General features: G+C 36.9%; 1 protein-coding gene across 2 annotated transcripts in view; it reads left to right on the top strand.

Annotated features, from left to right (window-relative positions):
• Positions 1-25,416, top strand: part of aff3 (AF4/FMR2 family, member 3) — a 35,801-nt gene extending 10,385 nt beyond the window's left edge. For both annotated transcript variants that reach the window (XM_009304671.3, XM_073912615.1), the window contains exons 2-18: positions 8,653-8,730; positions 9,148-9,181; positions 11,623-11,680; positions 12,452-12,503; positions 15,833-15,870; positions 16,304-16,511; positions 18,185-20,233; positions 20,347-20,462; positions 20,816-20,975; positions 21,245-21,378; positions 21,481-21,544; positions 23,302-23,438; positions 23,744-23,815; positions 23,908-24,001; positions 24,108-24,157; positions 24,255-24,448; positions 24,528-25,416. In XM_009304671.3, the coding sequence (XP_009302946.1) occupies positions 8,653-8,730; positions 9,148-9,181; positions 11,623-11,680; positions 12,452-12,503; positions 15,833-15,870; positions 16,304-16,511; positions 18,185-20,233; positions 20,347-20,462; positions 20,816-20,975; positions 21,245-21,378; positions 21,481-21,544; positions 23,302-23,438; positions 23,744-23,815; positions 23,908-24,001; positions 24,108-24,157; positions 24,255-24,448; positions 24,528-24,649 (3,660 nt within the window). In that variant the 3' untranslated portion in view covers positions 24,650-25,416. The remainder of the gene's footprint in view (positions 1-8,652; positions 8,731-9,147; positions 9,182-11,622; positions 11,681-12,451; positions 12,504-15,832; positions 15,871-16,303; positions 16,512-18,184; positions 20,234-20,346; positions 20,463-20,815; positions 20,976-21,244; positions 21,379-21,480; positions 21,545-23,301; positions 23,439-23,743; positions 23,816-23,907; positions 24,002-24,107; positions 24,158-24,254; positions 24,449-24,527) is intronic.
• Positions 25,417-27,239: the final 1,823 nt, after the last annotated feature.

Below are 27,239 nucleotides of genomic sequence, written 5' to 3'. Positions count from 1 at the left end.
TCTTCCTCAAAGTATTATTTGGACCACCTAATTAATGACTAATATAAGGATGTGAAGAGACTTTCAACCAGTGTTACAAAACTTATTTCTGAAGACAATTTTCTGTTACATCTTACCAATCACAGTAGCTATTTAACAGTGTTAGTCTAAAATGGAATTGTGCAGTATTGTAAGCATAAAAAACATATGCCAAATGCATAAATGTATTTCTATGTGTACTATGCAGAACTATGCTGGTTTTGGACGAAGGTGTTGCAAATATGGCCACCAAATAACATTGCACTATGCTCAGATAGTTAGTATAAATGTGACGACATAGAAACTAACAAAATCAGTCAAACTAGGGGGCAAGGCTCAGTTTTTAATAGGAATTTATATTATTCAAATTCACTTTTTTTTGTTGTTTGAACAGTGATGTGTATCTACAGTGTCTATCTGGCCAGCATATAGTACAAATGCTCCATATAAATGTAGCAGTGTTCAAAAATGTGCTGTTCGAGATTTCACTGTACTGTGATGTCACAAGCCCGCATTAGCATAGATCAATCAGAATCACTTCAATAGCGTGTTCTTCACAGGGTTCTAACAGGTCATGGAATTTCTGGAATATCATAGAATTTTGAAAGGTCTTTTCCAGACATTGAAAGTCATGGAGTTTATACTTCTTGTCAAAGAAAAAATCTGATTAATGTGGCCAAAAAAAGACTGATTTGGCAGTGAATTAAATTTACGCAAATATTTTGGCATTTCTAATTTTGTTTTGCTTTGAAAATATTCACAAATTTACACGTCTTAGTTCTTCATTGCATTTTTTTTACCTCAATCACAATTAGTCTCTGTAATTTATATAAAGGGACCACTGAAAGAGAGAAAGTTTTTACCTTTTAATCATATTAAACCTGCTGCATTATATTTGATACATGAATGACCCTAAATGAACAAAATAAACAAAACTCTTAAAAAATTTGAAAAATCATGTTAAAACATATATATATTTTTTTGCAATCTATACGATTAACTTGTAGCCTTGTGTGTCTTGTCTATGGCGATTCAAAGCATCACACACATTTCAATATGCTAATATAATGTAATTTAATATAAAACAATGCAGATGGTACAGAATTTGAACAGTGTCTTGCTTGCCAAATGATATCTGCAGGAATTTAAAAAGTGCAAGCTTCTCTAAATCGTGCACCATTTGCTTAATTTTGTGTTAAATTCAACAATCACAGAATAGCACGATTCTAGAGGGAAATAACAGCTGCTTTTTCTATTCATTATAAGTCATAAAAATTCACCTTTTTAGTCAGGGAAAAGACATGACATTTGGTTTAGAATGGGAAGCCTATCTTCATTTGTCTTTTGTAATCTGATTTACATTAACAGTACAGACAACAGCAGGTACTCTATATTACTCCGCTGTCCTTTAAATACACAGGTCTAACATAAACCTTCACAGGTCTACTCGTTCTTTCCCAGATGTTTGTGTTCACAGCCATAACCTACTCTGTTAATGTGAACTTTGTGTGTTTGTAACATAACCTTGCGTGTATTTGACAGTTTAAGCACACTTTCAAGAGTCTAAAGGGAAGTTTAATACTCAGAGAATTTGCACCTTCTGACAGATGGCTTTGCCTTTCTTTGGATGTGTGCGCTCAGAACGTTGTGTGCTTAAGTCAAGCTGACAAAGCTTTAAAATGCATGCACATATTAAACTTTTATGATGATGAAGAACTGCGGTGTCATATGAGCACAGTTAAACAGGATAAAAGCAAACAGATGTTTTTTCTTCTTCTTTTCTTGAGAGATTCCTATTCAGAAATAAAATTTGAAGGCTTCTTCTTTACCTGGAAAGAGGGTGGAAGCACATTTGGACTTAAAGAGACAGACTACTACTAAATAAGTAAATAAAAATAAAGCTTTGCAGAGGTTTTAAGGACTGAGACAGTACATCTTAGGCTGCATTTACACTGCAGATCTTGATGGTCAATTTTGATTTTGTGACTGTATCCATTGTTTTTGATGACATGCTTACATCATTGTTTAAAAGTGACTTGTATCTGATTGTCTGCATTTGCATGGCACAAGGCGAAATGTACAATGAGCAAGAAAAAAAGAGCAGGCGCTGACTGACAGATGATAATAAAAGAGCGGCCTTTTCTCTGTTCCTGTATTTAAGCTGTTTGCAGGGTTTAATTTTTTTAAATTCTTTTTGACAAGTTGTTTTACTATTGTTTATGACAGAAAAGTTCTCATTTGGCAGTCTTCTTTTAATCTGGGCTTTTTTTAAACCAGTAGGCATCTTAATTCCATTTCCCTGGTGTGATTTGTGCACGTGATGTACAGTATGCAACAGTTTTAGTCAAGCCTATATTGTTTACATGGCGGACGTTTTGCTCTCTCTCGCTCTCTCTCTTTCCCGCTCTCTCTCTCTCTCTCTCTCTCTCTCTCTCTCTCTTTCGTTAACATGCTTAAATGCTTGTGCTACATGACAATATAAAAGCTTTTTATCCTATTATAAAAGTTTTAAGGTTTGAGACTCTGCTGAAGTTTGTTCCAAAATGGAAGCATCAGAGATGATGATGTCATTCGCAATGGTTTTTAATGACACTTGACTTACATTGACAGGTGAAAATCCGATCTACCTACGTTCACTGCAAACACAAGGACACAGATCCAATTCATGTTGGATACATTTCCAGATATGAACAAGGCTTGAATCTGATTTGAGTAAATTGGAATTTCTGTATTTTTTACTGCTTATATGTATGGGCCAAATCTGATCTGTGCCACATGGAAGAAAAAAATCGGAATTGGGTACAACATAACAGCTATCATCTCAAAATAATATATATTTTATTGGATTATTTTTATTTATTTTACCTGCATTTATCATTGTTCAATGGTTTGAACATGAATTTTTTCATTTGAATACTTATTTATTTACTCCCAGGGTCATCTATATTGAAGTTGATATTTAGTCACACCAACACAACTCCTCCAGTCTGATCAGTTCTCCGCATCTTCTTCCATAGTTTCAATTCTCTCCATGTCCTTGTTCAATTGGATTTTTTCTACTCTCCTCACTTCTTCTACACTTTATTTCACTTATTATATCTGCACTAGGCGTCACGGTGACACAGTGGGTAGCACAATCGCCTCACAGCAAAAAGATTGCTGGTTCGAGCCTTGGCTGGGTCAGTTGGCATTTCTGTGTAGAGTTTGCATGTTATCCCGGTTTTCTTGTGGGTTTTTTCCAGGTGCTCCCTGTCCAAAGACATGTGGTACAGGTGAATTTAACAACCTAATTTGTCTGTAGTGTATGTGTGTGAATGAGTGTGTTTGGGTGTTTCCCAGTGATGGGTTGCAGCTGGAAAGGCATCCGCTGCATAAAACATATGCTGGATAAGTTGGTGGTTCATTTCACTGTGGCGACCCCTGATTAATAAAGGGACTAAGCCAAAAATAAAATAGATGATTGAATGTCTGCTCTATTGTAGAGGTCACTAATATCTCTACTGAGTTTCTTTCTCTATTCTCCTTGTTCACAAGTGGGCCTGTATATCTTTCTTAGTACTTTATTCTTTAACACTATAAGCTTTTCTTCCTTCTTTCTTAGTCTCCATGTCTCAGATCCATACTGGTCATATTATTTGATTTGTACAGTCTAATTATTGTTGTTATGTGACAAGGATTTTGATGAGAGTATTCTGTTGCATTGTTATGGATCTCTGGTTCTTCTGTGTTCTGATTTGATATGATTACTCCAAGACATTGAAATTCGTTAACTTGTTCTCCCACAATTTGTAGAGCTCCTCTTCTTTGATTCTGGTTCTGAGTAAAATGCATTTACTTAATTTTTGTGTCCTTTGTCTTCAGACCAATGCTAGTACATGCAAATGATTTCACAGAATGTTCAAGTTGGTCACACACTGCTTTGCCATGCTGACCAATATAAAGCTTTTTGGTTTGAAACATGCAGTTCATATATCACTACACTTCTGACAACACAAAATGGCCCTTTTGCATGCAAATTTAGGTAGGTCATCGTCAGGTTCAAAGCATGAGCATTGTCTTTGTGAGGTGATGAAAATATTGAAATGAAGAATGTATTGCCGCTTGAGCATTTCCACTATACTGAAAGAGGAAATTTGCTTCATCTGCAAGCTTGACCAAAATTAGAAAGAAAGTATTTATTTATTTATTTATTTATTTGTTTGTTTATTTATTTGTATGCTCCACAAATAAGTACAACTCTCACAAATCTACCTTTTAAATTAATATTTTTAATAAAAAGCTATACAATATTTTATTTGTCCATACATTAGATTAGTCAGTATTAAACCAAATCTGGAGCTTATCTAGGAAAATAACTTAGGACAATAATCTAGAAAACTAGCAAACCCAAATTTATATGTTATAGAAAAATATTAAATACAAATTTTAAAAAGAGGAAAAATCAAGAGAAGCAAAAAAAAATTAAAAATTTAGTTAAATATTTGTAGGTTGTAGTTTTTTTTTTTTTTTGCAATATTTTGCTTGAATTTCATAGTTTTATCTTTTAATTTCTAAATATATTTGGTGACTAAAATATTATTTTAATAAATATATCTGTTTAATCAATCTGTTTTTGCAGTGATGCTGGGTTTGCAATCCTAATGCAGAATCATTCAAAATCAATTGTACCATTGTAAAATGTTCTATTGACAGTCAGTCATGCATCATTTATTCTAAAAACGAAAAAAAGAAAAATACTGAGGGAAACTTAAATGACTGAAGGTTTTACACTCATAAATGTACGTTGTTGACTCATGAGCATTTCATTTTGACTTGTAATGAGTGAAAGACTGTACATCTGTTTCCCTAATGATTATCGAGGTAGATACCTTTTTTCATAAACTTGTTTCCTGTTCTGACCACCCCTCCCCCCCCTCTCTCTAACCAAAACAGACGCAGATTACACAATAACCGTTTCATTTTAAACAGTTTATCATACAATTTAGAAACTTCTGCAAACCTTACAAATACTGTAAGTCCTTCTTCTGTAATAACTCTGCAGTGTTTGGTTATTGAGTTTATCTACAATGGTTGTTTAGTAATATTCTGAATCAAACTGAAACCTTCTGCAAAACCTGCTGCAATTATGAGTAAACCTCAGAGAATAACATTTTTGCTGGTCACTGGAAATCAATGCCAGTATGTTTGAGGATGTTCTGTGTGTTTAAATGTAAATCTATCAATCCTAAGAGGAAAGAAAACATGGTTTGGAACAAAATGCAAATGTTAAATGATTAGGTTCTTTGAGTTTCTAATGATCGGCATATTAAAAAAAGAAGCTTTGTATTGTTTTTATGCTTCAAAACACTTCTGCACCTCCACAGACAAATATCCTGATTAGATTCAACCAATATCGCATATTTGTGATATCGGATGTTTTTTATTCTGCATGGAAATGCCAAAATGAAAATATTCTAAAATACATCTAAAATATGCAATCAATTGACACAAATATAGATTTATATGATAAGAAGATAAGCCAAAAATGATAGAGGAGCACATTTCTCAGATAAATTCACTGATGACTCAGAACATGTGATTGGATTACCAGTGGATGAATCTTGATGCACATCATCCCATATACTGTTTTAGTCATTTTAAATAATCATCCAAAAGATTTGGATCAATAACATGACAATGTTTGTTGTTCCATATGTCATTTATTATATAGGAAAAAAGGTTGCAGCAGCCATTTTTATTATTGTTCATTTGCATCACCTTTACATGAAATGGTGATTTTGTTATCCTCTGTATAAGTACTGAGGATAACATTTTTATCCTACAGAATAAGAACTTTATTTCTAAACGATGCTAACTAATGCAATATTATACACTATCTGACAAAAGTCTTGTCATCAATCCCAGTTGTAAAAGCAACAAATGATAACTTGACTTCTAGTTGATCATTTGGAAAAGTGGCAGAAGATTTTTCAGATGAATCATCTGTTGAACTGTATCCCAACCATAACAATTACTGCAGAAGACCTATTGAAACCCACATGGACCCAAGATTCTCACAGAAATCAATCAAGTTTGGTAAAGAGTGCAGAATGGATAGCAACATCAACAGACTGAGGTATTTGTGCTGCCCATTACATTACAAACCACAGGACAGGGCAAATTCTTCAGCAGGATAGCGCTTCTTCTCATACTTCAGCCTCCACATCAAAGTTCCTGAAAGCAAATATGATCAAGGTGCTCCAGGAATGGCCAGCCCAGTCACCAGATAAAAACATTATTGAGCATGTTTGAGGTAAGATGAAGGAGGAGACTTTAAGATGAATCCAAAGAATCTTCATGAACTCTGGGATTCCTGCAAGAACACTTTCTTTGCCATTCCAGATGACTTTATTAATACGTTATTTGAGTCATTATAGAGATGTATGGATACAGTCATGGGAGTCATACACAATATTAACTTTTTTTCCACTGCACCATGACTTTATATTCTATACTGTACATTATTTTTGTTAGGTGACAAGACTTTTGTCTAAGCAAAGTCAGAACTTACTGTCCCAAATAAATGATTAAAAATCAAGGCTTAATCATATTTTATTTTAGTAAAATAATATAATCTAGAGGCATTTGCCTTTCATATGAGCCACTTCTGACACTAAACGATCAACGAGAAGTCAAGTTATTTGTTGTTCCTAAAACTTGGATAGATGACAAGATGTTTGTCAGGTGTGCAATACAATATTTGAAAAAATTATAATCCCAACATATGGATAGCATCACAAATAGATGATATAACAATGTAAATAATCATAAAAAAATATTAATTAAATGTCACCACCAGATTTCTCCACTGGAATTTCATCAAACACAATCAGGAAAACAAAAACTCTAGTAACAGAGTTGAGTTATTGTCTTATTACTTTTGCTAACATGGCGCATCAATGATCAAGAAAACCAGCAGAGATGTGAGTTGAAATGAAATGAAATTTCCTGATGCGCTGAAAAGTCTTTCAGAGTGCATCCTTGTCGCAGGAGTACAAAGATAGTTTGTATGAAATCGCTCATTTATGACAAACCATTGCAATATTTATTTATTCTAAAATCTGGCAACTGTTATTTTTAATATATTAAAAATATTTACACATATATTTACATATTGAAAAATTAACATCTACACATTCTACCTTTTTTAAATACAGACAAAAACACCACTGAAAGCAGGTGTTGCTAAAACATTTAACAACATTAGACGCACGAGACATGCTTTACAGCACTCACGTACATTGAAAATAAATGCAAGCCACAAATGATGATGGAGGGTGTTTTCTGAGTGGGGGTCTTTAACATTAAACCAAGATTGACTTGATTGTTAAGATTGTAGTTAAGATTGACAAGATTTTAAACATTGTGCCTACCAATCTCATTAGTGAGGTTAATTAAACAAAAAATGATAGGGTTCACTCAAAAAAATTTGATTTGCTGTTTGTTCAAACTATACATATTTAAGCCCTTCAGACCTGAATTATGTTGCAAGTTTGAAAAAAATGTAAAAGTATACTTTCACAGTTATTGGGGTTATAAATGAAATCAAATTATAACAGTTCAACACCCTTTAAGTAAATTATTATTTTTTGTTCAGTTGGCCATCTTGTCAGAACAATTGTACTTCCCGAACATTATATAAAAACACATAGATGATATAATTCTGAAATTTATTTTCCAAATCACAAAGATTTTCACTTTAATTTTGAGGTTTTTGTAGTATAGATTGCACCTTGTTTATAACAAACTTCATCTTCATCTTCCTTATCACTCAACATAATGTCCACATCTGAGATATTTCCATCTGCCATATGCTCAAGAACTTCAAGATCTGTATATTCTGCATATGAAATTGTTTCAGCAATGAATTAGTTTACTGATATAGTTTTTCATCAAATAGCATTGCTGGAGATTTAATTTCAGTAACAGATCTTGAGCCCATTCTACATTCTAAGGGACAGCCATATTTGAAAAATTCCTGATCTAAAACTTGTAATGTTACAAAAAAAAATTTAAACTTTATTTAGTAAGTGCAATCCCTCTTTTTTTACTTAAAATCTATTAAATATCGGCAAACATATCAATAATTCTGAATGAAAACATTGTAAATGTATAGGTCACGTCTCAGTCTGGAGTGAAGTGATGCCATGCTACTTTTCAGTGTGGTGGATTTTTTCAAATTACAGCATGTCGAGCCTTACCGCAATTTAATTGGATGATAATCTTCCACTCTCATGGACTGCAGGCTTTAAATTAGATAAAATGCTCACAAAACACAAAAAAATATTGGCTGATGTAATGTCCATTGTAATAGGCACAGGGTCCGCATTGTTTTTTTGGGGGGTCACAGGCTGAAATTTTTGAGGACCCCTGAATTAAATTTGCATGAACCTTTAATGCACATTACTAATGAAAAAATAGCCAAATACAGAGAATTCTGAGAAGGTCAATTAACAGTTAATCATTGTATATAGTAAGGAAAATTGGTAAAAGCCTTATTAACACTGATTCAGTTGCATGGATAATCTTGACCCTGACTCCGAAAGCTGATTTTCCTAACCTCTTCTAAGTCATTTTTTCTGTTATCCTCCATAGGACATGACCCAGTCCTGGCCTTACCAGCCGCCCCCAGGCGAAGGGGGAACTCAGCATTTCCTGTACTCCCACTCAAAGGTATGCACAGCCATTTATTACAGACTGCATGAAAGCATGATAAACTCACCACCACAAGGCCGACCGCTGCTCTGTCTATGCTCTATGCTCCTCTCCCTCATTACAGGGTTTTACACATTCATAAACCCATAACTCTGTGTTGTTTTAGCACCAGAGTCACTAAAGGAGTTATGCAAATCAGCTGCCAATGCCCTAAGCACAATACAGGCCAGTTGTAGGGCATCTCTCTACTGCTGTTCTTCAGAGTAGACTGGTTGAACTGAATTCAAGGGGGTTATTGAACACAGCATGACAATGTTGAGAATTTGTTGACTAACTGTTGTGATTTCAGCCTTCTGGGTTTTGTCAAGATGCTATTTGTATGCTGTGACGAGATGCTATGATTGTGACTGTTTTGGTTTCTTCTGTTATTCTCAGGAGGGAAAACAACCCAGTGGACGACAAAGACATGGTAAACACTCTACATGCATATGTGAACCCATCCTGGTATATGAAAATATATGCAAATTGCATATATTACATTCAAGTTCATATTTGGGTTTTACATATATTTTCATGTATCAGATTTCTATATGATAATTATTAAACTTTTTATTTGTTTTAAACAGTACAAAAATGTGTTAATAGTTACAATACAGAAAATAAAGTCATTCTGAATGCTACAAGTGAATTTAAGTCACAACATTGTATTGTACAATACAAGTAAATGATATATATTTTAAGATTTATTATTGACTGATTACACATTGTATTTAAACTATTAATTGTTTAACTTTACATGAACATTAGTAGATGTAAAAATAGCAGCTATAGACAAGGCCATTAAAAAGTTTTATTTATTTATTTTTTATTTTTTTGTAAAGAAGGTTTAGAAGTTTACCTTTGCATCAGCTATTTAACTGAAACTAATGAAAAGCAACATATTTGTTACAGTAATTATTAATCTTTGTTAATGTAGATCTGGGGTGCACAAATTGTTTCATATAAAGGGCCAAAAGCCAAATATCATTGAGAGCCGTGGGCCGAATATACCAAGCTATATTACATTAAAGTTGCCATGGGTAATTTCCTGATTTGCTTCATAGGATTTAAAAGGAAATAAAAAACACTTTAAACTCTGGCTCGCGGGCCCTAGTTTGTGCATCTTTGATTAAAATGCATTTTCATTGTTTGCACGTATTCAGGTCCATAAAATTAAATTAACATATATAACTTTTGGTTTGATTTATGTATTAGTCAATTAATAGTTTATTTGCAGCGGCATGGTGGCTTAGTGGTTAGCAATGTCAACTCACAGAAAGAAGTCTGCTGGTTGAAGTCCCATAAAACATATGGATGGTTTATTTGACTGTAGTGACCCCTCCCCTTATAAATTAGGGACAAAATCAAAGGAAGGTGACTGAGTGAGAGTTCATTTACAAAAGCACATTTGTTATAAATATATTTTTGAAGAGCTCATTTGCAGATAACATTGTTTATGAAAATTAATAATTCTGATTCTAAATGATCTGTTTTTGCAAATGAACTCTTCGAATACTAACACTAAGATTATTGGAATCTTAATATAGTGTTATTGACGTCTCATCTGATAATCAAGACTAACTTTATTTCATCAAACGATAATAATTTATTTTAATGGTCTGTTTGAGTATTAGTTGACTGTCTCCTCACTATCTGCTGATACTGCTCCTTCAACATTTAACTGACTATAAGAAACTTTGCAAATACATGTCAACTTACACTAACCCCAACCCTAATCTCAACCTAACAGTCTACTTATAATCTATTGGGAATTAGTTGGCATGTAGATGCAATGTTCCTTAAATTCAACAAACGGGCCATCAAAATAAAAAGTGACCCATCAAACATACCATAAAATCAGAAATATTTTGAAATATTGCATTACTTAAAATGCAATTAAATGCTGTGATTAAAAACATTTCCAGCATAACTACACCAGTCTTTGGTGCCTCCATAAGAATCTTGAAGCAAATGTTTCTGCCTATTATTATTGTTAAAAGCAGCTGTGCTGCATAATAATTTTGTGAAGGGCTGGATATATTTTTTTAGTATATTTTATTCATTCATTCGTTCATTCATTTTCTTGTCGGCTTAGTCCCTTTATTAATCCGGGGTCACCACAGCAGAATGAACCGCCAACTTATTCAGCATGTTTTTACGCAGCGGATGCCCTTCCAGCCGCAACCCATATATGGGAAACATCCACACACTCATTCATACACACACTTTTACACTACAGACAATTTAGCCTACCCTATTCACCTGTACCGCATGTCTTTGGACTCTGGGGGAAACGGGAGCATCCGGAGGAAACCCACGCGAGAACATGCAAACTCCATACAGAAAAGCCAACTGAGCCTAGCCGAGATTCGAACCAGCGACCCAGCGACCTTCTTGCTGTAAGGCAACAGCACTACCCACTGCGCCATTTTATTTTATTTTATTTTATTTTATTTTATTTTATTTTATTTTATTTTATTTTATTTTATTTTATTTTATTTTATTTTATTTTATTTTATTTTATAAATAAAACAGGTCTATACAACAGCGTATTTGAAATTGAAATTATGTCATAAATACCTTTGCTATCACTCACAATTAATTAATATGTTCCTCCATATAAAAGTATTAATTTCATTTTTAAAAAAACCTTGCTGACTCTAAACCCTTTAGCATACATTTACAATTAAATATCCAATATTGACAAAAAATATATTAAATATCAGTCAATATCTAACTACATAGTATCAGTGCACCCCAAATGTATGTGTGTAATGTTTACTTCAAAGTGTCCGTATTTGTTTCCCAGCTGTACAAATATAGTAGTGTTTGTACATGCTGCTCCATAACCCTGATGTATTTCTCTCTCAGCGAGGGACGGTGTGTCTATGAGGATGCCCTCACGTCCACTCGTGGCCCCTCATAAATCGTAAGTGGAGCACACAACACCCGATCCGTCCACAGAAACCAAGCACCAGTCCTGCCTCAACTGCTTCTGCCTGCATGGGCAACTTTATTACACCATAAACAATTGACTTTAACCAACTCGGTGTTGAACGTCTGCACATATTAGCACGTATAATTAGATTGGGCTTCCTGGAATTTAACTACTGTGTACCAACTGCTGTTTAAAACCAGGAGGGTTAGGCTTGTGTTCAATCTAACCAGCTTCACTGACCTCATAAACTTTACTGAGTTAGTATCTAATTACAGGGCAGGTTAACATGGCAGTTTGGAGCCCTGCAGCACTGCACCGTCAAATAACATCACTGTTCAACATTAGAGAGCTGTGTTGATGATTTTTTTTTTTACTTTGAAGCTTGTAATGTGATACAGTCTCATATGGCAGGACTGTTCAAGGCAAACTCACACATTTAACACACACACACACACACACTTGTACAGCTATGCTAAATTCTTATAGACTTTCCAATCCTCACAGAAAGTATTCTGCAGTGTTACATTTTTAAAATACTTCATTTTGGATTATTTATGGGGTATTTCCCATCCACACCCCCCAAAAAATGTCCCAATAAGATCAAAATGGACTCGTATTTCTATACTTTCAGGAATATTTGGTAACCACAATGTAATTAATACAAAGTTCACACACACACACTGCAGATTGGCAGAATGAATAAGTCTCTCTGTCAAGTGAGTGTGACATTCTCTCATGTTCAACTGTCTCTTTCTATCCCAGCATGCTGGCTGATGACCTAAAGCTCAGCAGTGACGAAGATGACAAGGACGAGGTAGGGCGCCTTTTTAATGATTGTTTCGGTTTTGAAAAAAAGTAGATATCATCAATTAATAACTTCATTTTATATAGCATCTTGAAAGGTAGCCTACAGCTCGATACTGAAAATCAAATTAAATAAAACACGCATAATGCACACACAAGAAAGCAACACTGGAGCTATTGTAAAATAGAATCCAGTATTATACATTTAACACAATACTTAATAAATAAAATATTGTAGCGTTTTAATATTATTGTGTAAAAAATCTAATTTAACACAAAAAAATGTAAATACAAATGTATTTTGCTTTCCTAGTGTTGGCTGGAAGATTTTAAAAATGACAAACAAGCCACTGTGCAAAACCACTATGAGAAGAACACAAAGGATGCTTCGACTTAAAGAAATTAAACAGCACAGAGCTAAATAGTGCAGTGCTTAATAGTTTAACATACGTATTTTAAAATTTCAAATTTCAAAATAGGAGTTATGTGATTACCAGTTGTATTTAAAAAGCACATTACAAACATGTCAAAAAAGCAAGGTTCTGATGTTCTTTAGATTATTGTAGTAATTGATGGAGTCTGAGAAGGAGTGATTATCTGTCTTAAATCTCAAATACAGAAACTTTTAGTTGTTTAAGCTTTTATTTCAGACATGCAGTAAGAGAATTATTAAACATCCACAGATAGAATTGATTTAAAATTATGCAAATTTGAATATTAAAAAAGTTGGACAATACATATCAAGCTGCGATATAATTTGAGATGAATGCATCTTCACGTACCCGTCATTGTACTTTGTACAAAATGGTTGGTTGTTTTCCATGTGCCAAAGGAGAAAAATGTATATGCTTCTATTCATCACTAGGACATTATTGGATAAATTGCCATCTTATATTTGTAACCTTTTATCATATTATACTTGAAGTTATAGTGCACAAAATTCTTCTAAATTACATTTAACTGTTCCTAGAGTGTGTATGGAGTTTGGTAAAACAGTGTCTTCCTCCTTTAGCCCTATATGTAATGAAATGCAGAGTGTTATCATGTTAGAAACAATTCCATCTATAAATATTTTGAAGTCTTACCTGCAAGAATCATGTGAATGTTGTGTAAATTTTCATTCATTCATTTTCTGTTCGGCTTAGTCCCTTTATTAATCCGGGGTCGCCACAGCAGAATGACCCGCCAACTTATCCAGCACGTTTTTACGCAGCGGATGCCCTTCCAGCCGCAACCCATCTCTGGGAAACATCCACACGCACTCATTCACACACACACACACACTCATACACTACAGGCATTTTAGCCTACCCAATTCACCTGTACCGCTTGTCTTTGGACTGTGGGGGAAACCAGAGCTCCCGGAGGAAACCCACGCGAACGCAGGGAGAACATGCATACTCCACACAGTCATCTGACCCAGCCGAGGCTCGAACCAGAGGCCTTCTTGCAGTGCACTACCTGCCCCACTGCAACAGCACTACCTGCCCCACTGTATCGCCTGTGTAAATTTTAATCTATGATATTTTATGTTTCTATTTTTGCATCTGATTTTTTTTTTTGTGCTGCCATTTTGGCCAGGATCCTCTCGTAGAAGAGATGCATATCTCAATGGAAAATTCATAGTAAAATAAAGGATAATATAAAAATAAAATAAAAGGCTTCAGAGATCTTAATTACTGATGAAAAAACATAAATACTAATAAATGTTAAAGGGTTGAGGACAGAGCCCTGCAGAACACCTGTTCTGTCCATTTATGTCCTGCTTAATTGTTTGTTGATTTCAAACTGCTGTGAAACACAATGGGCTTTTAAAAAGGAAATAAGACAAAATAATAATTTATCAAAAATAAATAATTTATCAGTCATAAATTATTTCTTTTTGATAAATTAATATTTTGTCTTATTTCCTTTTGTCCTTAATGTCAAAATTGAATTTTCAACAGCCATCGGTCCAGTCTTCAGTGCCCTCAGGAAAAAAAATATTTTTATTAAAGTTAAAAATAGGTATGTTACTCAATATTTAAAAAAAAACAAAAAAAAAACTTTTTTTCATGATCTTTTGATGAACAAAGATCAAACAAACAGGATTTTACATAATCAACATTTGTGACATTTTAATATATTTTTGCTGGATACAAATATTCATTACTGTAAATTACCTGAAATATTTCAATGAAATATTGTAAACATTTGACTTTTATTTCATGATACAGTAAGACTTTAAGTTGAAGTTTATTAGCCTTTTTGATTACTAGTAACTATTATTATTATTATTATTATTATTATTATTATTATTATTATTATTATTATTATTATTATTATTATTATTATTATTGAGAGACACAGTGGCTCAGTGGGTAGCACTTTCACCTTACAGCAAGAAGATTACTAGTGTCCGGCAAGGTCAGTTGGCGTTTCTGTGTGGAGTTTGCATGTTCTCCCCGTGTTTGCGTGGGTTTCCTCCAGGGACTCTGGTTCCCCCATAGTTCAAAGACATGCGCTATAGGTGAATTGAATAAGCTAAATTGGCCATAGTGTATGCGTGTGAATGTGAGAGTGAATGAGTGTTTCCCAGTACTGGGTTGCGGATGGAAAAGCATCCGCTGTGTAAAACATATGCTGGATAAGTTGGTGGTTCATTCCGCTGTGACTCCTGATAAATAAAGGGACTAAGCCGAAAAGAAAATTAATTAATGAATAAATGAATGAATATATTATTATTGTTATTATTATTATTTTTATTATTATTAATGTCAATATCTATTTTTCTGTCCACATAATTGAATGCTAACACTGGATATAATTGCCAATGTGTGCATAAAGTTTAAAAAAGAAAGCATTTACTTGACTATTTTAACCAACAGAGGTTGATTGTATGTAGCTGTTACAGGCATGAGGGAACTGTATGCAGTTGCTCCTTCCTCACATTCACTTCAGTGGGAGTTCTGTTAAAACAAATTATGATCTCATGTTACACATTTGTTTATAGGAAGCACTGCCTTCTTGCCTGTTCCATATCTGTGCTGTTGCTGAACTTGTTCCGTATCAGTGTTTGCTAAAATCCAGAGTTTAGTGAGTTCAGTTGTTGACTCGGTCTATTTAACCTTCAGCAACAGCTCCTTATACAAGTGTGTCTCTCATTCTCTAGTCTATCTGAACCCAGGACTCCAGGTTTATGAGTCATAACAGTCTGAGTCATAAAATACACCAGACTTGTGACCTTTCAGCCATCCTGCAGGACTGTGGCTTTTCCTTCGGTCAGGATGCTTGTTATGACCATAGAGTTAAAGATTCCAACCTATAGAGCTCATTTATTTATGCTTATCTGTTAAACAGGGAAGCGAGCAAACAACTTCCTGGGCTGATAATGACCGGTAAGTGTGTGCTTGTGATGTTCTGTCTGCCTGTATGTGATTATAACTGTACTCATAGCTAGTGTTTGTCTTATATATATATATATATATATATATATATATGTATATAAAGTGTCTTTATTACGTTGAAGAGGTCGGATTATGTGGAATGTGACAGCTAGATGATAGACCAGCCTCTGTTTCTTTTGGCCTTTCAACATGTTCAACCCCAAATAAACACACACACACACACACACACACACATACACACACAAACCACTCAAAGGCCAAGCATTTTGTCAGTGTTTAGTCTGCATACTTGTTAGGATTTCAGAATTCTCTAAACTTGATAGTCTAGTTTGTTGCATAAATGTATTTGAGTCTGTGGCCTAAGTAAGGAGTGTGCGCTGTATTTCTCAAACATTCTCTATTGTGTGCCTGAACTGTCTGACAGCTTGTCAACCCAGCACCAGCAGCAGCAGCAGCAACACCACACACACACACATGCCGGAAGGGTGAGACATTCTAGCTCGGGGTCTTCAGGAACAGACCGCTCCAGCGATTGGGAAAGCAGCAGTCAACGTTCCCGCAGCCCAAGTCCAGGGGCGCACACCCGGTGTGGGACCCCGACCCAACAGCGAACCTTGAACTGCAGCACTGAGGTATACAGTAGCATTGACATAGCCTTCCAATTTAGTGCTTCTCATTGCCTCCCTCCCTCTCTCTCTCTCTCTCTCTCTCTCTCTGTTTCCAGTAGTTGTTTTTAGCAGATGAGGTAAAACGGGTTGGAGGGGGGGTGAAGAGAGGAATGTAAAGGGGCAGGCGCTTAGACTTTAGAATCTGGGTGTCATGTCAACATGTGGCGCCCCAGATGACTAAGTAGGTAGGAAGTAGTACTTGTCAACTTTGATTTTGTCACATAAAACAGAACCTACAGGAAATGAACAAATGACTTTACAAATGGCTGTACAAAACAAACATGGGTCCATTTGCATCTGATTTTGTGTTCTAAGGAAGAAACGTTAATGAGGTTATCCTTAATAAGGATAAGTTAATTTTTTTGGTGAGCTAGCACTTTAAATTAGCAAGCAAAGCATGCTAGCAGCTACATTTAACACTTTTTTATGCTATAGAATTGTTTATATCTGATGGTTATTTAGGCTGCTTGGCTAGAAGGAGGGATTAAAAGTTTCGGTAGCATAGGGCTGCAGCCCCATATGAATGAAGGTGTCTGTGTGACACAGCTGGCTCTATTACTGAACATGCCATCTATTTGGAACCTGTGGAGAAGGGAGGAGGGAACACCATGTGTTTTTCATCTACGTGTAGTCATGCAGTGTCTCTGAGGAGGACGGCTTGGAAACGCCACACGGTTCCAGGTAGAAGGGGGGTTTGTGGGGAGGGGCAGTGGGAAAGGGCACAAGAGATGCAGTGTCTTTGCTGAAAAGTGAGAGAGATGGGAAGGGGGAATGTTTGAGTGGAGGAGTAAAAGTTTAAATTAGCTCTGGTCAGCTACTGGAGGCGAGCAAGCAGGGAAAGCAGTCTGCCCTGGAGCTCAAGAGAGCTATCAAGTGAGTACTTGCTTTGTTTTGTTGCATTAAATGTGATGTTTTGTAAAGCCATGTATGGTTTCCTTAATTGTTCTAATAATTGTTCTAATAGAGAATTAATTTTTTAAAGCAACATAATTTCTTCAGATTTCTGGTTTATAGCAGACTACTAAAGAGGTGTTGTTATTGTTAAAATGGTGTGAAATTAAAAGAAAATGTTAGGGTTATAACAATCTGTGCAGTGTTTTTGGATTCTCTCTCTTTTGCTCACAATCCCACCTCCTGTTTTTCTTTTCCTCTCTCTCCCAATTACACTTTCGTCTGTTTACATTCCTCTTGTTACTTGTTCATTCATTCCAATACTTTATATTTTCCTGAACCAATTTAGCAATTTCACTGTTGAGAAATGTGTTGTCATTGAATCGGAAATGGCATTTGCACATCTTATGCACATATACCATAATTACACCAATACAATTAAGACTGGCGATGTTCATTAGGTAGAAGTGCTGTAATGTCTTTAAGATTAGCCTACAACTGACATGACTGACTTCTTGTTGCTTGCTAGCATGATTGTGCTTATTCATTATTATTTTTAATGTGAAGTTCACTACTAGCTACACACATAAACCGTCTTTGCTATTGAGGTTCTGGAATATATTTAGTTTTACTCATGTCATCTTTTTGTCTCATCCTTTATTGTCAAGTGCAGTAACCATGATCCCATATCTTGTAATTCAAGTCAATTATTCTCTGATTCACACTCATTAACTTTCTCTGTCCAGACGGAAAGTCCTCCATCCACCCATTGGCAGTTGGACAGATGGCTTGAGAAAGTACCTAAAAAGCATCAGTCCACTGACTACAATCCAGGAGGAGGACACAGACAGAGTGCAAAATCTGACTGTGATCGTGGACCATCTCCTGGAAGATACTGGAGCAGAGAATCTGAATCAAGACGGGATTATAGTCCATGTGGAAGTCAAGTCCCAAGTCCAAAATTTGACTATAGCCCCAGAAACAGTCCTCATCCCAGCCCAGGATACAGTCCATGCCCCAGTCCAGGAAATAGCCTTGTGCAAAGCCCAGTGCCAAGTGTGTGCCCAAGTCCAGGAGACAGCCTCCAGGGGAGTCGAAGTCCCAGCCCTTTACCAACACACCCTCCCAGAAGCCCCAGTCCAAGTCTCTTATCCAAAGCAGTACCCAGCCAAGGTATATATTCTCAGGTGCAGACATCTCAACAAGAAAGTCCCAGGCATATTTCACGGCCAACAGTTGCCTCCAATTCAGGACATCATCCCAAAGTCAGGCCATGGGTGCCTCCGGACCATAACGCTAACCAGAGAAAAGAGTTAAGAGCCAAAGATTCTCGATCCAAAGACTCTCAGTCTAAAGACTCCAGACCTGGTCCTCAACATCAACCATTTAATTCCAAACACGGCTCAACAGAAAGGTCACACAAAGATTTCACACACAAGCCTGAAGCCAAAAACTCTGAATCCACAAGAAAGCAAAGGTTTAACTCACCTTCAAAAACTGTTTCAAAGCATCCGCTGCAGCAAAGACCCAGCATTAGCCCAAAACCTCAAGCCAGAACCTTATCTACAGTTGATCATAGTAGTGAATTTAATCACAAAAGCAATGAGCCCACAGCAGTGCCAGTCCACAATTCAACCTCCAAATCAGGGCATTCATCTCATTTTAGTATTTTAAAAAGTTCTGAATGTGGTCCCTTGTCAAAGTTCAAGGACTCATTGCAACGTGAAGCGAACAGTCGATCAAGTCACAGCTCAAAAAATAAATCTTTCCCCGATACCAACCGATCCAGCTCAAAGCAGACTTCCCAATCAAGCTCCAGCCCAAAACCCAGGCCCAAACTAGAGGACAGCTCAGTTCCCAGAACTGGGCACTCCCAAAAAGAGCCAAAACCCAGAGAGAGAGATCGGGAGGTGGACAGCCGAGGTAGAGCCCAGGGAGTGAACCTGGTGCCAACCGGCAAGGAGCAGAGACATAGAAGACTGGCGGAGGAGCAGGTAATAAGGCGCCGCTGGGTTCGGAGTTCTGAGGAAGAGGAAGGTGAGGAAGATAAGAGAACTGAGGAAGGGGAAAGAGAGAGGAAACGGAGAAGGAGGAGGGAACCGGAAGCTGAATGGAGGGCAGTTCAGCCCAAACAAAGACCTCACACAAGCCAGCATCACACACAAAGGGAATGCAATGGACCCAACCTTGAGGAGCAGAGGAGGAAGAAGAGACGGTGGAGTAACGGAGACGTTTCCTCACGTCCTTATGTGACAGACTCTAGCCCTTCTCCTCCACTCTCTCCACCTACCCCTACTCCTGTCGTCAAGCCCACCCATCCATTATCTTCTTCATCCTCATCTTCCTTTTCATCCTCATCATCTTCCTCTGAATCAGACTCTGAGTCTAGTCCACCCAGGAACATTGCGAAAGTCCCTGCAGATTCAACATCAAACAAAAAAACTGTATCAAAGAGCAGGCATGAGAAACAAAATTCAGGCTCAAGTAGTCACCCCGAGAGGTCCTGCTTAAGTACCCCTGAAACAGAAAAACACAGTCGGGGGAGACACAAACTCTATACACTCGTTCCTTTTGGCCGGACTGAAAAGTCCCCCACCATCCCTCATCGAGGCCTGAAAAAACTAGTTGTGAGGATAGACCTCTGTCTTCTGGGTAGGGTCCCGAGTGCAGATGAGCTTACAGAGAGACAGTCTTCGTCTTCATCTGTGTCATCGGGAAAGGCAAAAGAAAAGTCATCAATGAAGCATCTGAACCACTCTGACCAACCACCTGGAGATGGCAGAAGTAAAAGAAAGGTGAGGGGGGAAAGACATTTTTTTTTGCTTACAATTCAACAACTTTTACATTTGTGTTCTGTAAAAATGAGATGTTGTTGCACACCTGTATTCTTTGTGTGTGTTTGTCATAGGCTGAGAATGGAGACCTTCAAAGAGAGAATAAGAGAAATCACTCGTGTACAGATAAACAACCATCATCAGTCCATCATGAGACAGAGGAAACCTGTGTGGACAATCAACAAAACGGGTATGTTTGTTTGAGATAAAGACTCTTATCTTGCATTATCTTTGTTATAACTTGCACTGCAAATTGATTTTTTTTTGGTGTTTTATTAATCTAAATACAGAATATATTATATTGTAAATTGATAGTATAAGAGGAAGTCCACAAGCAATTAGCACCGTAAAAGTATTGTTCTACCAAATTGCTTGGGCACATTGAAGGGCATCATGGAAGGCCTCTGTGACAAAACAAAAACACAGAGGAGGTCAATTTGTTGCTGTTATTCTTGCCCACTGGGACATGTTAGTGTAATCTGATGTTTTCTGTATGGCTCATGCTCTTTGGGTGACATCTCTTCTTAAATGCCGTTTATGCAGATGTCAGGATGATTACTTTTACTCCAAGAGGCCAGTGTCCCCATTATCTCCTCCGTCTAACATACTGGAGCTCTCAAAGCACTCTGTGAAAGCTCAGCATGCAGAGAAGTACTACACACCTCCAGAAAAAGACAATGATTCAACAGCACAGAAAACCCAGGTCCTTAAAATACCACTCAAACACCATCTGTTAGCTTTCTTATTGTTCTTTTCTTCTACATTTATTCATCTCACTTTTCAGTCATAGGCTCAATTATAATTTCTTAGATTGTCCAAACGCTCTACATTACATTTTTCTACAGACTTTTTATTTCTATAAAGAATGTTTTAAGTTCCACAGAGAATGTTTTTATACTTTAGTTCTTTACAAGAACTGAAGCATTTTCTATACTGGAATTTAGAGCTATTAAAACAAGTCTGTCTCAATAGATCCAAAAGACGCAGCCCAAGGTAGAGGTGGAATGTATTGGGGTGTCAGGACATCTACAACCTCTCTCTGGATCGAGGGTTCCTCCCCCAAACCTTCCTCTTCACTACAGAGGAACAGTACCTATTAGTGATGTGTAAGTTAATGTCTTCTTCAGTGAACAACACTAGAGCATAGTTTGGCATTCAAACTCTTCACATGGTACTCACTAATATTTCCTTTTTTTCCCTCATGCTAGCTCTCATCATGCTGAGTATTATATGCATGAAGCCAAGAGATTGAAGCATCGAGCAGACGCTATGGTAGGACAACATTGTGAATATACTATTACACAAATTACTCTTATAACATATATCACCCCTTTGGTTCTGCTTTCACACCTCTGAATGTTATTCGAACCAATGTCCAGGCATGGGAGGCAGCATTCTAACAAGGATTGTTATCAGTTGCAAGTGTGCCTTTTGGGGATGGGGAGCAAGATTTACAGCACTTACTAACTGGCCACCATCAATCAAACCTAGACACAATGTACAATTGTAACCTCTTGGGTTCTACTTCCACAGCTTTAAACATGTTTTATCCTGCGTTTCTAGCATGGGAGCTAACAAGGATGCAATAGAACTCAATCTCTAGCATTAGTTAGTTTATTAGTTAGCATTCGATGAGTCTCCACATTGAACCCATGGGCAGCCTGAACACCCGCCGGTGACCTACTCACACCTGCAGCTTCTCCACGATGAACGTCCAACGTTCTCCAGCATCCGCTGCCTAGACTGAAGCTCTGCACAAGTTTGAACAGAGGAGAAATGGTTGTGCCTGGTTTCTCTCTAGGTTTTTTCTTTTACTTTTGTCAATTGGTGAAGTTTGTTTCTTGTCACTGTCGCCACTGGCTTGCTTTGTTTAGGACCTGTGGAGCTGCGCATTGATGGATTTGCTCTTCAGTGTTTGGACTTTCAGCAGTGAAAATTAACCACACTGAACTGAACTAAACTGAACTTTAACTGAAATCCGGATTGACACAGATTCAATTTACTAGAACTTCTATGTTAAGCTGTTTCGTCAATCTACATTGTAACAGCATTATAGGAATACAGATAAATTGAATTAAATTAGTTGATTGTGCAGCTCTTAAGTACAGGGGAATAAGATGCTATCTTACTAGCTGAGCTTGTTACACTCGCCCTCTCAATCTCACTCCCATCCGGGTCATGGCACCAATGTAACTGCAGTAGTACTTGTCCAGCTTTGACTGGGATTCGAACCAGCATTTTTGGCATTCTGTCTTTCAGTTGCTATTGTGCCACTTCAGTTCAGGGGATTTCACCTGCACAGGTCTTACTAGTTAGCCCATCAGATTTCATGGCATCAATGTATTCCCTTCGCTACTCCTATACTCTGCGTCTTTGGTCTGAGTGGTGGGCACTTTAAAATACAGAAATAGAAGCTATGGAAGTAGAACTACCTGCACAGTTCTTACTATCCAGTCACAAGTACTGTCACCCCCTTTAAACTCACTCCCAACCAGGTCATGGCACCAGTGGAACCCTCTTCAGATTGTTTTGAGCAGGATTCACAGCACTATTTCCTGCATTGGAGACTGTCACACAAATATGAATGCTAAGGACTACAGTTATCTCTTGAGAACAGAGGGAGTCATGCTTAACTGGCACAGGTTCTACTTGCAGACATTCATAACACTCGCCCCCTAAACCTTACTCCCACCTGGGTTGTGGCACAAATGTAAACCCTTTATTAGCTCCCACTACTCTGAGACCCTAGTATGAATAAGATAATGTGATTCGTTTTCATACTGCATTTTTAATGTTTGTCTAAATAGCTGGAGCAGGGAAGTATGTCTCATAGAGTTTAGAACTTAACAATTTGTCACAGAGAGAACAAAAGAGGGAAAGATGTCATTATTGATACATATGGTTCCATGCAGACCCTTTAACATCCATGAACACTTTCCATTACAAAATAGCTTCTTTACAGTGGGATTATTAAATTATATCATTTATATTATTATTTCACTCATTTACTTCTTTATCGCTGTTTGCAGGTGGATAAGTTAGGAAAAGCTGTGAATTATGTGGATGCTGCATTGTCTTTCATGGAATGTGGTAAAGCCATGGAAGAGGGACCACTGGAATCCAAGTCTCCATACACCATGTATGCTGAAACGGTTGAGCTCATAAGGTGTGTATCTATTTTAAACTCTGTTGTTCTTTTTCTCCTGCATTATTTCAGCACTGAAGGAATGTTGAATAGGTGTCATGTCTATAATAGAAAACAGTCATAGCTCCTTGTGACATCAGCTTTAGTGCTGTGACACAATCAACATGCCACAAAAATTCATGTGTGTGTTATCAGTATGTCATATATTTTTTATTGTTAATATATTTTTATGCGTGATGATTGTCATTTGACATATGCTAAAACAGAAAGGTGCTATATTTGTCAGAATCTCTGTGTTGATTTGACATGTTCTGTGTGTTGGTTAGATACGCTATGAGACTAAAGAGCCACGCAGGGCCTGGAGCCAGTCAGGAAGACAAACAGCTAGCTGTACTATGGTAAATATATCACTACAACTGTCTATATTGTCATTTTGAGAACTTGCTAAATTTTGATTTAAAAAAAAAAAAACTTGTTTCCAAACCCACAGTTTCCGCTGTCTTGCTCTTCTTTATTGGCAAATGTTCAGACTTAAAAAAGACCATGCCCTGAAATACTCTAAAGTCCTGCTAGACTACTTCAAGGTAGGCATTATTCAAGAGAAATGCCTACTAATGCTAAGTACAAACTGTTGCATCTGTTCTGTTCCATGACTTACCCATACATGTTTTATTACCTTTTTTAAATCAGAGTTCTCCAAAAGGACCTCACAACCCCCCTACAAGGAACGATTCTGGAAAGTAAGATACAATTATAGCTCTTAATAATATACGATCAGTATGAAAGAGCTTTATGTTGTGTTTGGAGCTCAGTGTATCTCTATTTGTGTTTCCACAGAGGAACTATTCCTCCAGCCTCTATTTGCTCTGTCAGTATAATGGGATCTCACACAGGCAAATCACCAAGCACAGTCATAAGCATTCCACATCGCATCCACCAGATGGCAGCAAATCACCTCAACATCACCAACAGTGTCCTGTACAGTTACGAGTACTGGGAGGTGGCTGATACGCTGGCCAAGGAGAACAAAGGTGAGCTTTTATGCAGTTGTGTTTGGGAAAGCAGTGTGCTTTTCTAATCCAATAATGTAATTTAAATTATTCTCACCAGAATTTTTCAACTATCTGAACACGCTGACTGGACCGTTGACTCTGCACAGCAGCATGGCTCACATCGTTCAGTACACCAGGCAAGGGCTCCAATGGATTCGGATCAGTGCTAATCTGTCATAATACCATGTACAGACATTTAAAATCTTCACAAATCACTTTTGGAAACAATGTTTTGAAGCCAAACAAGCAAAACATTTTACAATTACCTGCATTCTGTGAAATTAAAAATGGCCTAGGGTCAAGGTGGAGAACTGACTGCCATAGATTTACAACTGTTTCAAGTTAGGTGACTTCATGTCATTTACTTTACTTTCCTTGTTACTTTACATTTGCTGAGCATTAAATGTGAAAATATCCGAGGACAGAGTGTCAGAAATAATCATGTTTACTTAAATGTCATCAAAACTTGCCGTTGAGATTGAAAAATTCAATCATTCAATTCTTAGAACTTGTGTAGCGTGCTAATCTTATTGAAGGTTTTGAAAAGGTACTGTTTTCCGCTAATTTAACTAATGCTGCTTTTCCAAAATGTGCCACGTTTTATATAAAAAAATGTCAGGGTGTTGCATTCATCTTTCATGTTTTTTATTTTTGTTTTACATGAGCCTTTCATAGCTTCTTAATGTAAAAATCAGTGCATGCACAAAGTCTCTTCAGATCTGTGGATGTGATTCATGTTTTTTACAAAGTTCTTTGTGCAATAAGTCTGAATTTTACATATGTGTTATGTAGATGTTTTGGTGCTGTTTTTCAATAGCCAGCATAAAGTCATACCAGTCTATGCAAGACTGTAAATGGCATTGTGAAGTTGTTGTAAATTTGAAATGTAAGATTGACAAACACAGTCAGGACTTTTATAATTAAAAGGATTTTACAGTAAATTGTAATTTTGGTGGTGGTCATGTGTTCATGATTATGAGGAGGATCAGGAATCACAGAGTTTTAGACATAGATAGCACAAGATAGCCAGTGAACATTAACATTATATTTTGAAACAACAAGCAAAGCAGAATCATGTTTTAAATGAACAGAGATGTCACACTTTCCACACATAACTTTACAAAGAATAAAATAAAATTGGCTTTTTTATCTAAGAATTTAAGAAAATAATTGGAAGATTAATTCACCCACTCATGTTACCTGAGCTTAGTCTCTACTTTAACAGGGGTTGCCATAGCAGGATGAACCGCCAATTACGCTGACATATGTTTTACAGAGTGGATGCACTTGTAGCCACAGCTTAGCAGTTAAGCACAGTGCTGGAAACACCCACTCTCCCATTAACACACTACAGCCAATTTTACCCTGAGGAACTTGACAGATTGAACTTCTTGCTGTGAGGCAACCGTGCTAACCACTGCAAACAAAGCTGTGCTGGTCTTTAATGGGATCTCATAGGACAGGGATGTCCAAAGTCAGTCCTGGAGGGCCAGTGTCCTTCAGATTTTAGCTCCAACTTGCCTCAACGCACCTGCAAGGATGTTTCTAGAAAGCCTAGTAAGAGCCTGATTAGCTAGCCCAGGTGTGTCTGATTGGGGTTGGAAATAAACTTTGCAGGACACTGGCCCTCCAGGACTGAGTTTGGACATGCCTGTCTTAGGACAACCATAAGCTGACCAAAAACCAACCATGCTGACATCCAATAACTAGCATAGATGAAACTCAACAGTGTTGTCACCTTGCGTTGGCTCATTTCCTGTTCCGTTTCACCAAACCAACTAGCCCACCTACAAAATTGCAAACTGTCGACCTAAGGGCCCCCAGTTGGTAACCAGCGCAAGGCCATTGAGAGTTTGCTCCCTAGCAAAACATTGGCTTTTTAACGCTGGCTAGCATGGACAGCCCTCGGTCCCACACTGGCCCTTTATGGGCGGCCCATTCGTACAGGAAGCCCTCAATAGGCCCACACAGTGGTTCTGCATGTTAATAGCAGGTATTTAAAATTCTTTTTTAATAACAAGCAGTTAATCACTTAATTATCTCATTAAATTTATCAATGACACATTTTTAAATTGTTAATTCATTTGCGTATCTCGGGTGACAACGTTCAAAGGGCTCCTGTTTTGCCCCTTTTACCAGATGTAAAATATGTTTTGGGTTTCTCAAGGATGTGTCTGTGAAGTATCAGCTTAAAATACCCATCAGATCATTTATACCATGCTGAAAATGTCAGAATTAGGGTCAGAAAATGTAACAACTTTTATTACTAATACTAAACATTGGCCAATTCATACTTAGGTTGATATTTATTTAACCTCCCACACTTCATTATGTGTACATAGGAATTACAGGTGCTGTTAGTAGGATACAATAAAATGACAATTCAATCTATGCAGAAGCATTTAAGTGATTAATTAATTAAAAACATATTTGCTTACATTTTTAACATAAAAAGTAGCACTTCTTAATGTTGCAAATCGAAATTGTAATGAATTTATTTAACATATTTTAATATATGTTCATTGTTTTGCCATAAAATCAAATTTAAAACATACAAGACATTTAACTTGCAAGGAAATGAAGTATTTTAGCATAAGCCATCAATTTATTTATTATTTTTTTGTCTTTGAAGCCAGTGATATATTTAGCATTGGGAGACGATAACCTCAGTCATATCATCTGTCACGCACAATACACAAGGATACTCCTCTAGTTGTAGTACTACATGTGTTGCCATATCCGCATATTACACGCGACCTTGGAGGACTTT

This window comes from Danio rerio, chromosome 9 (assembly GCF_049306965.1).
Source record: "Danio rerio strain Tuebingen ecotype United States chromosome 9, GRCz12tu, whole genome shotgun sequence".
Classification (NCBI taxonomy): Eukaryota; Metazoa; Chordata; class Actinopteri; order Cypriniformes; family Danionidae; genus Danio; species Danio rerio.
Note: the sequence above shows the minus strand (reverse complement) of the source record. Positions and strands in the feature narration are given on the sequence as shown.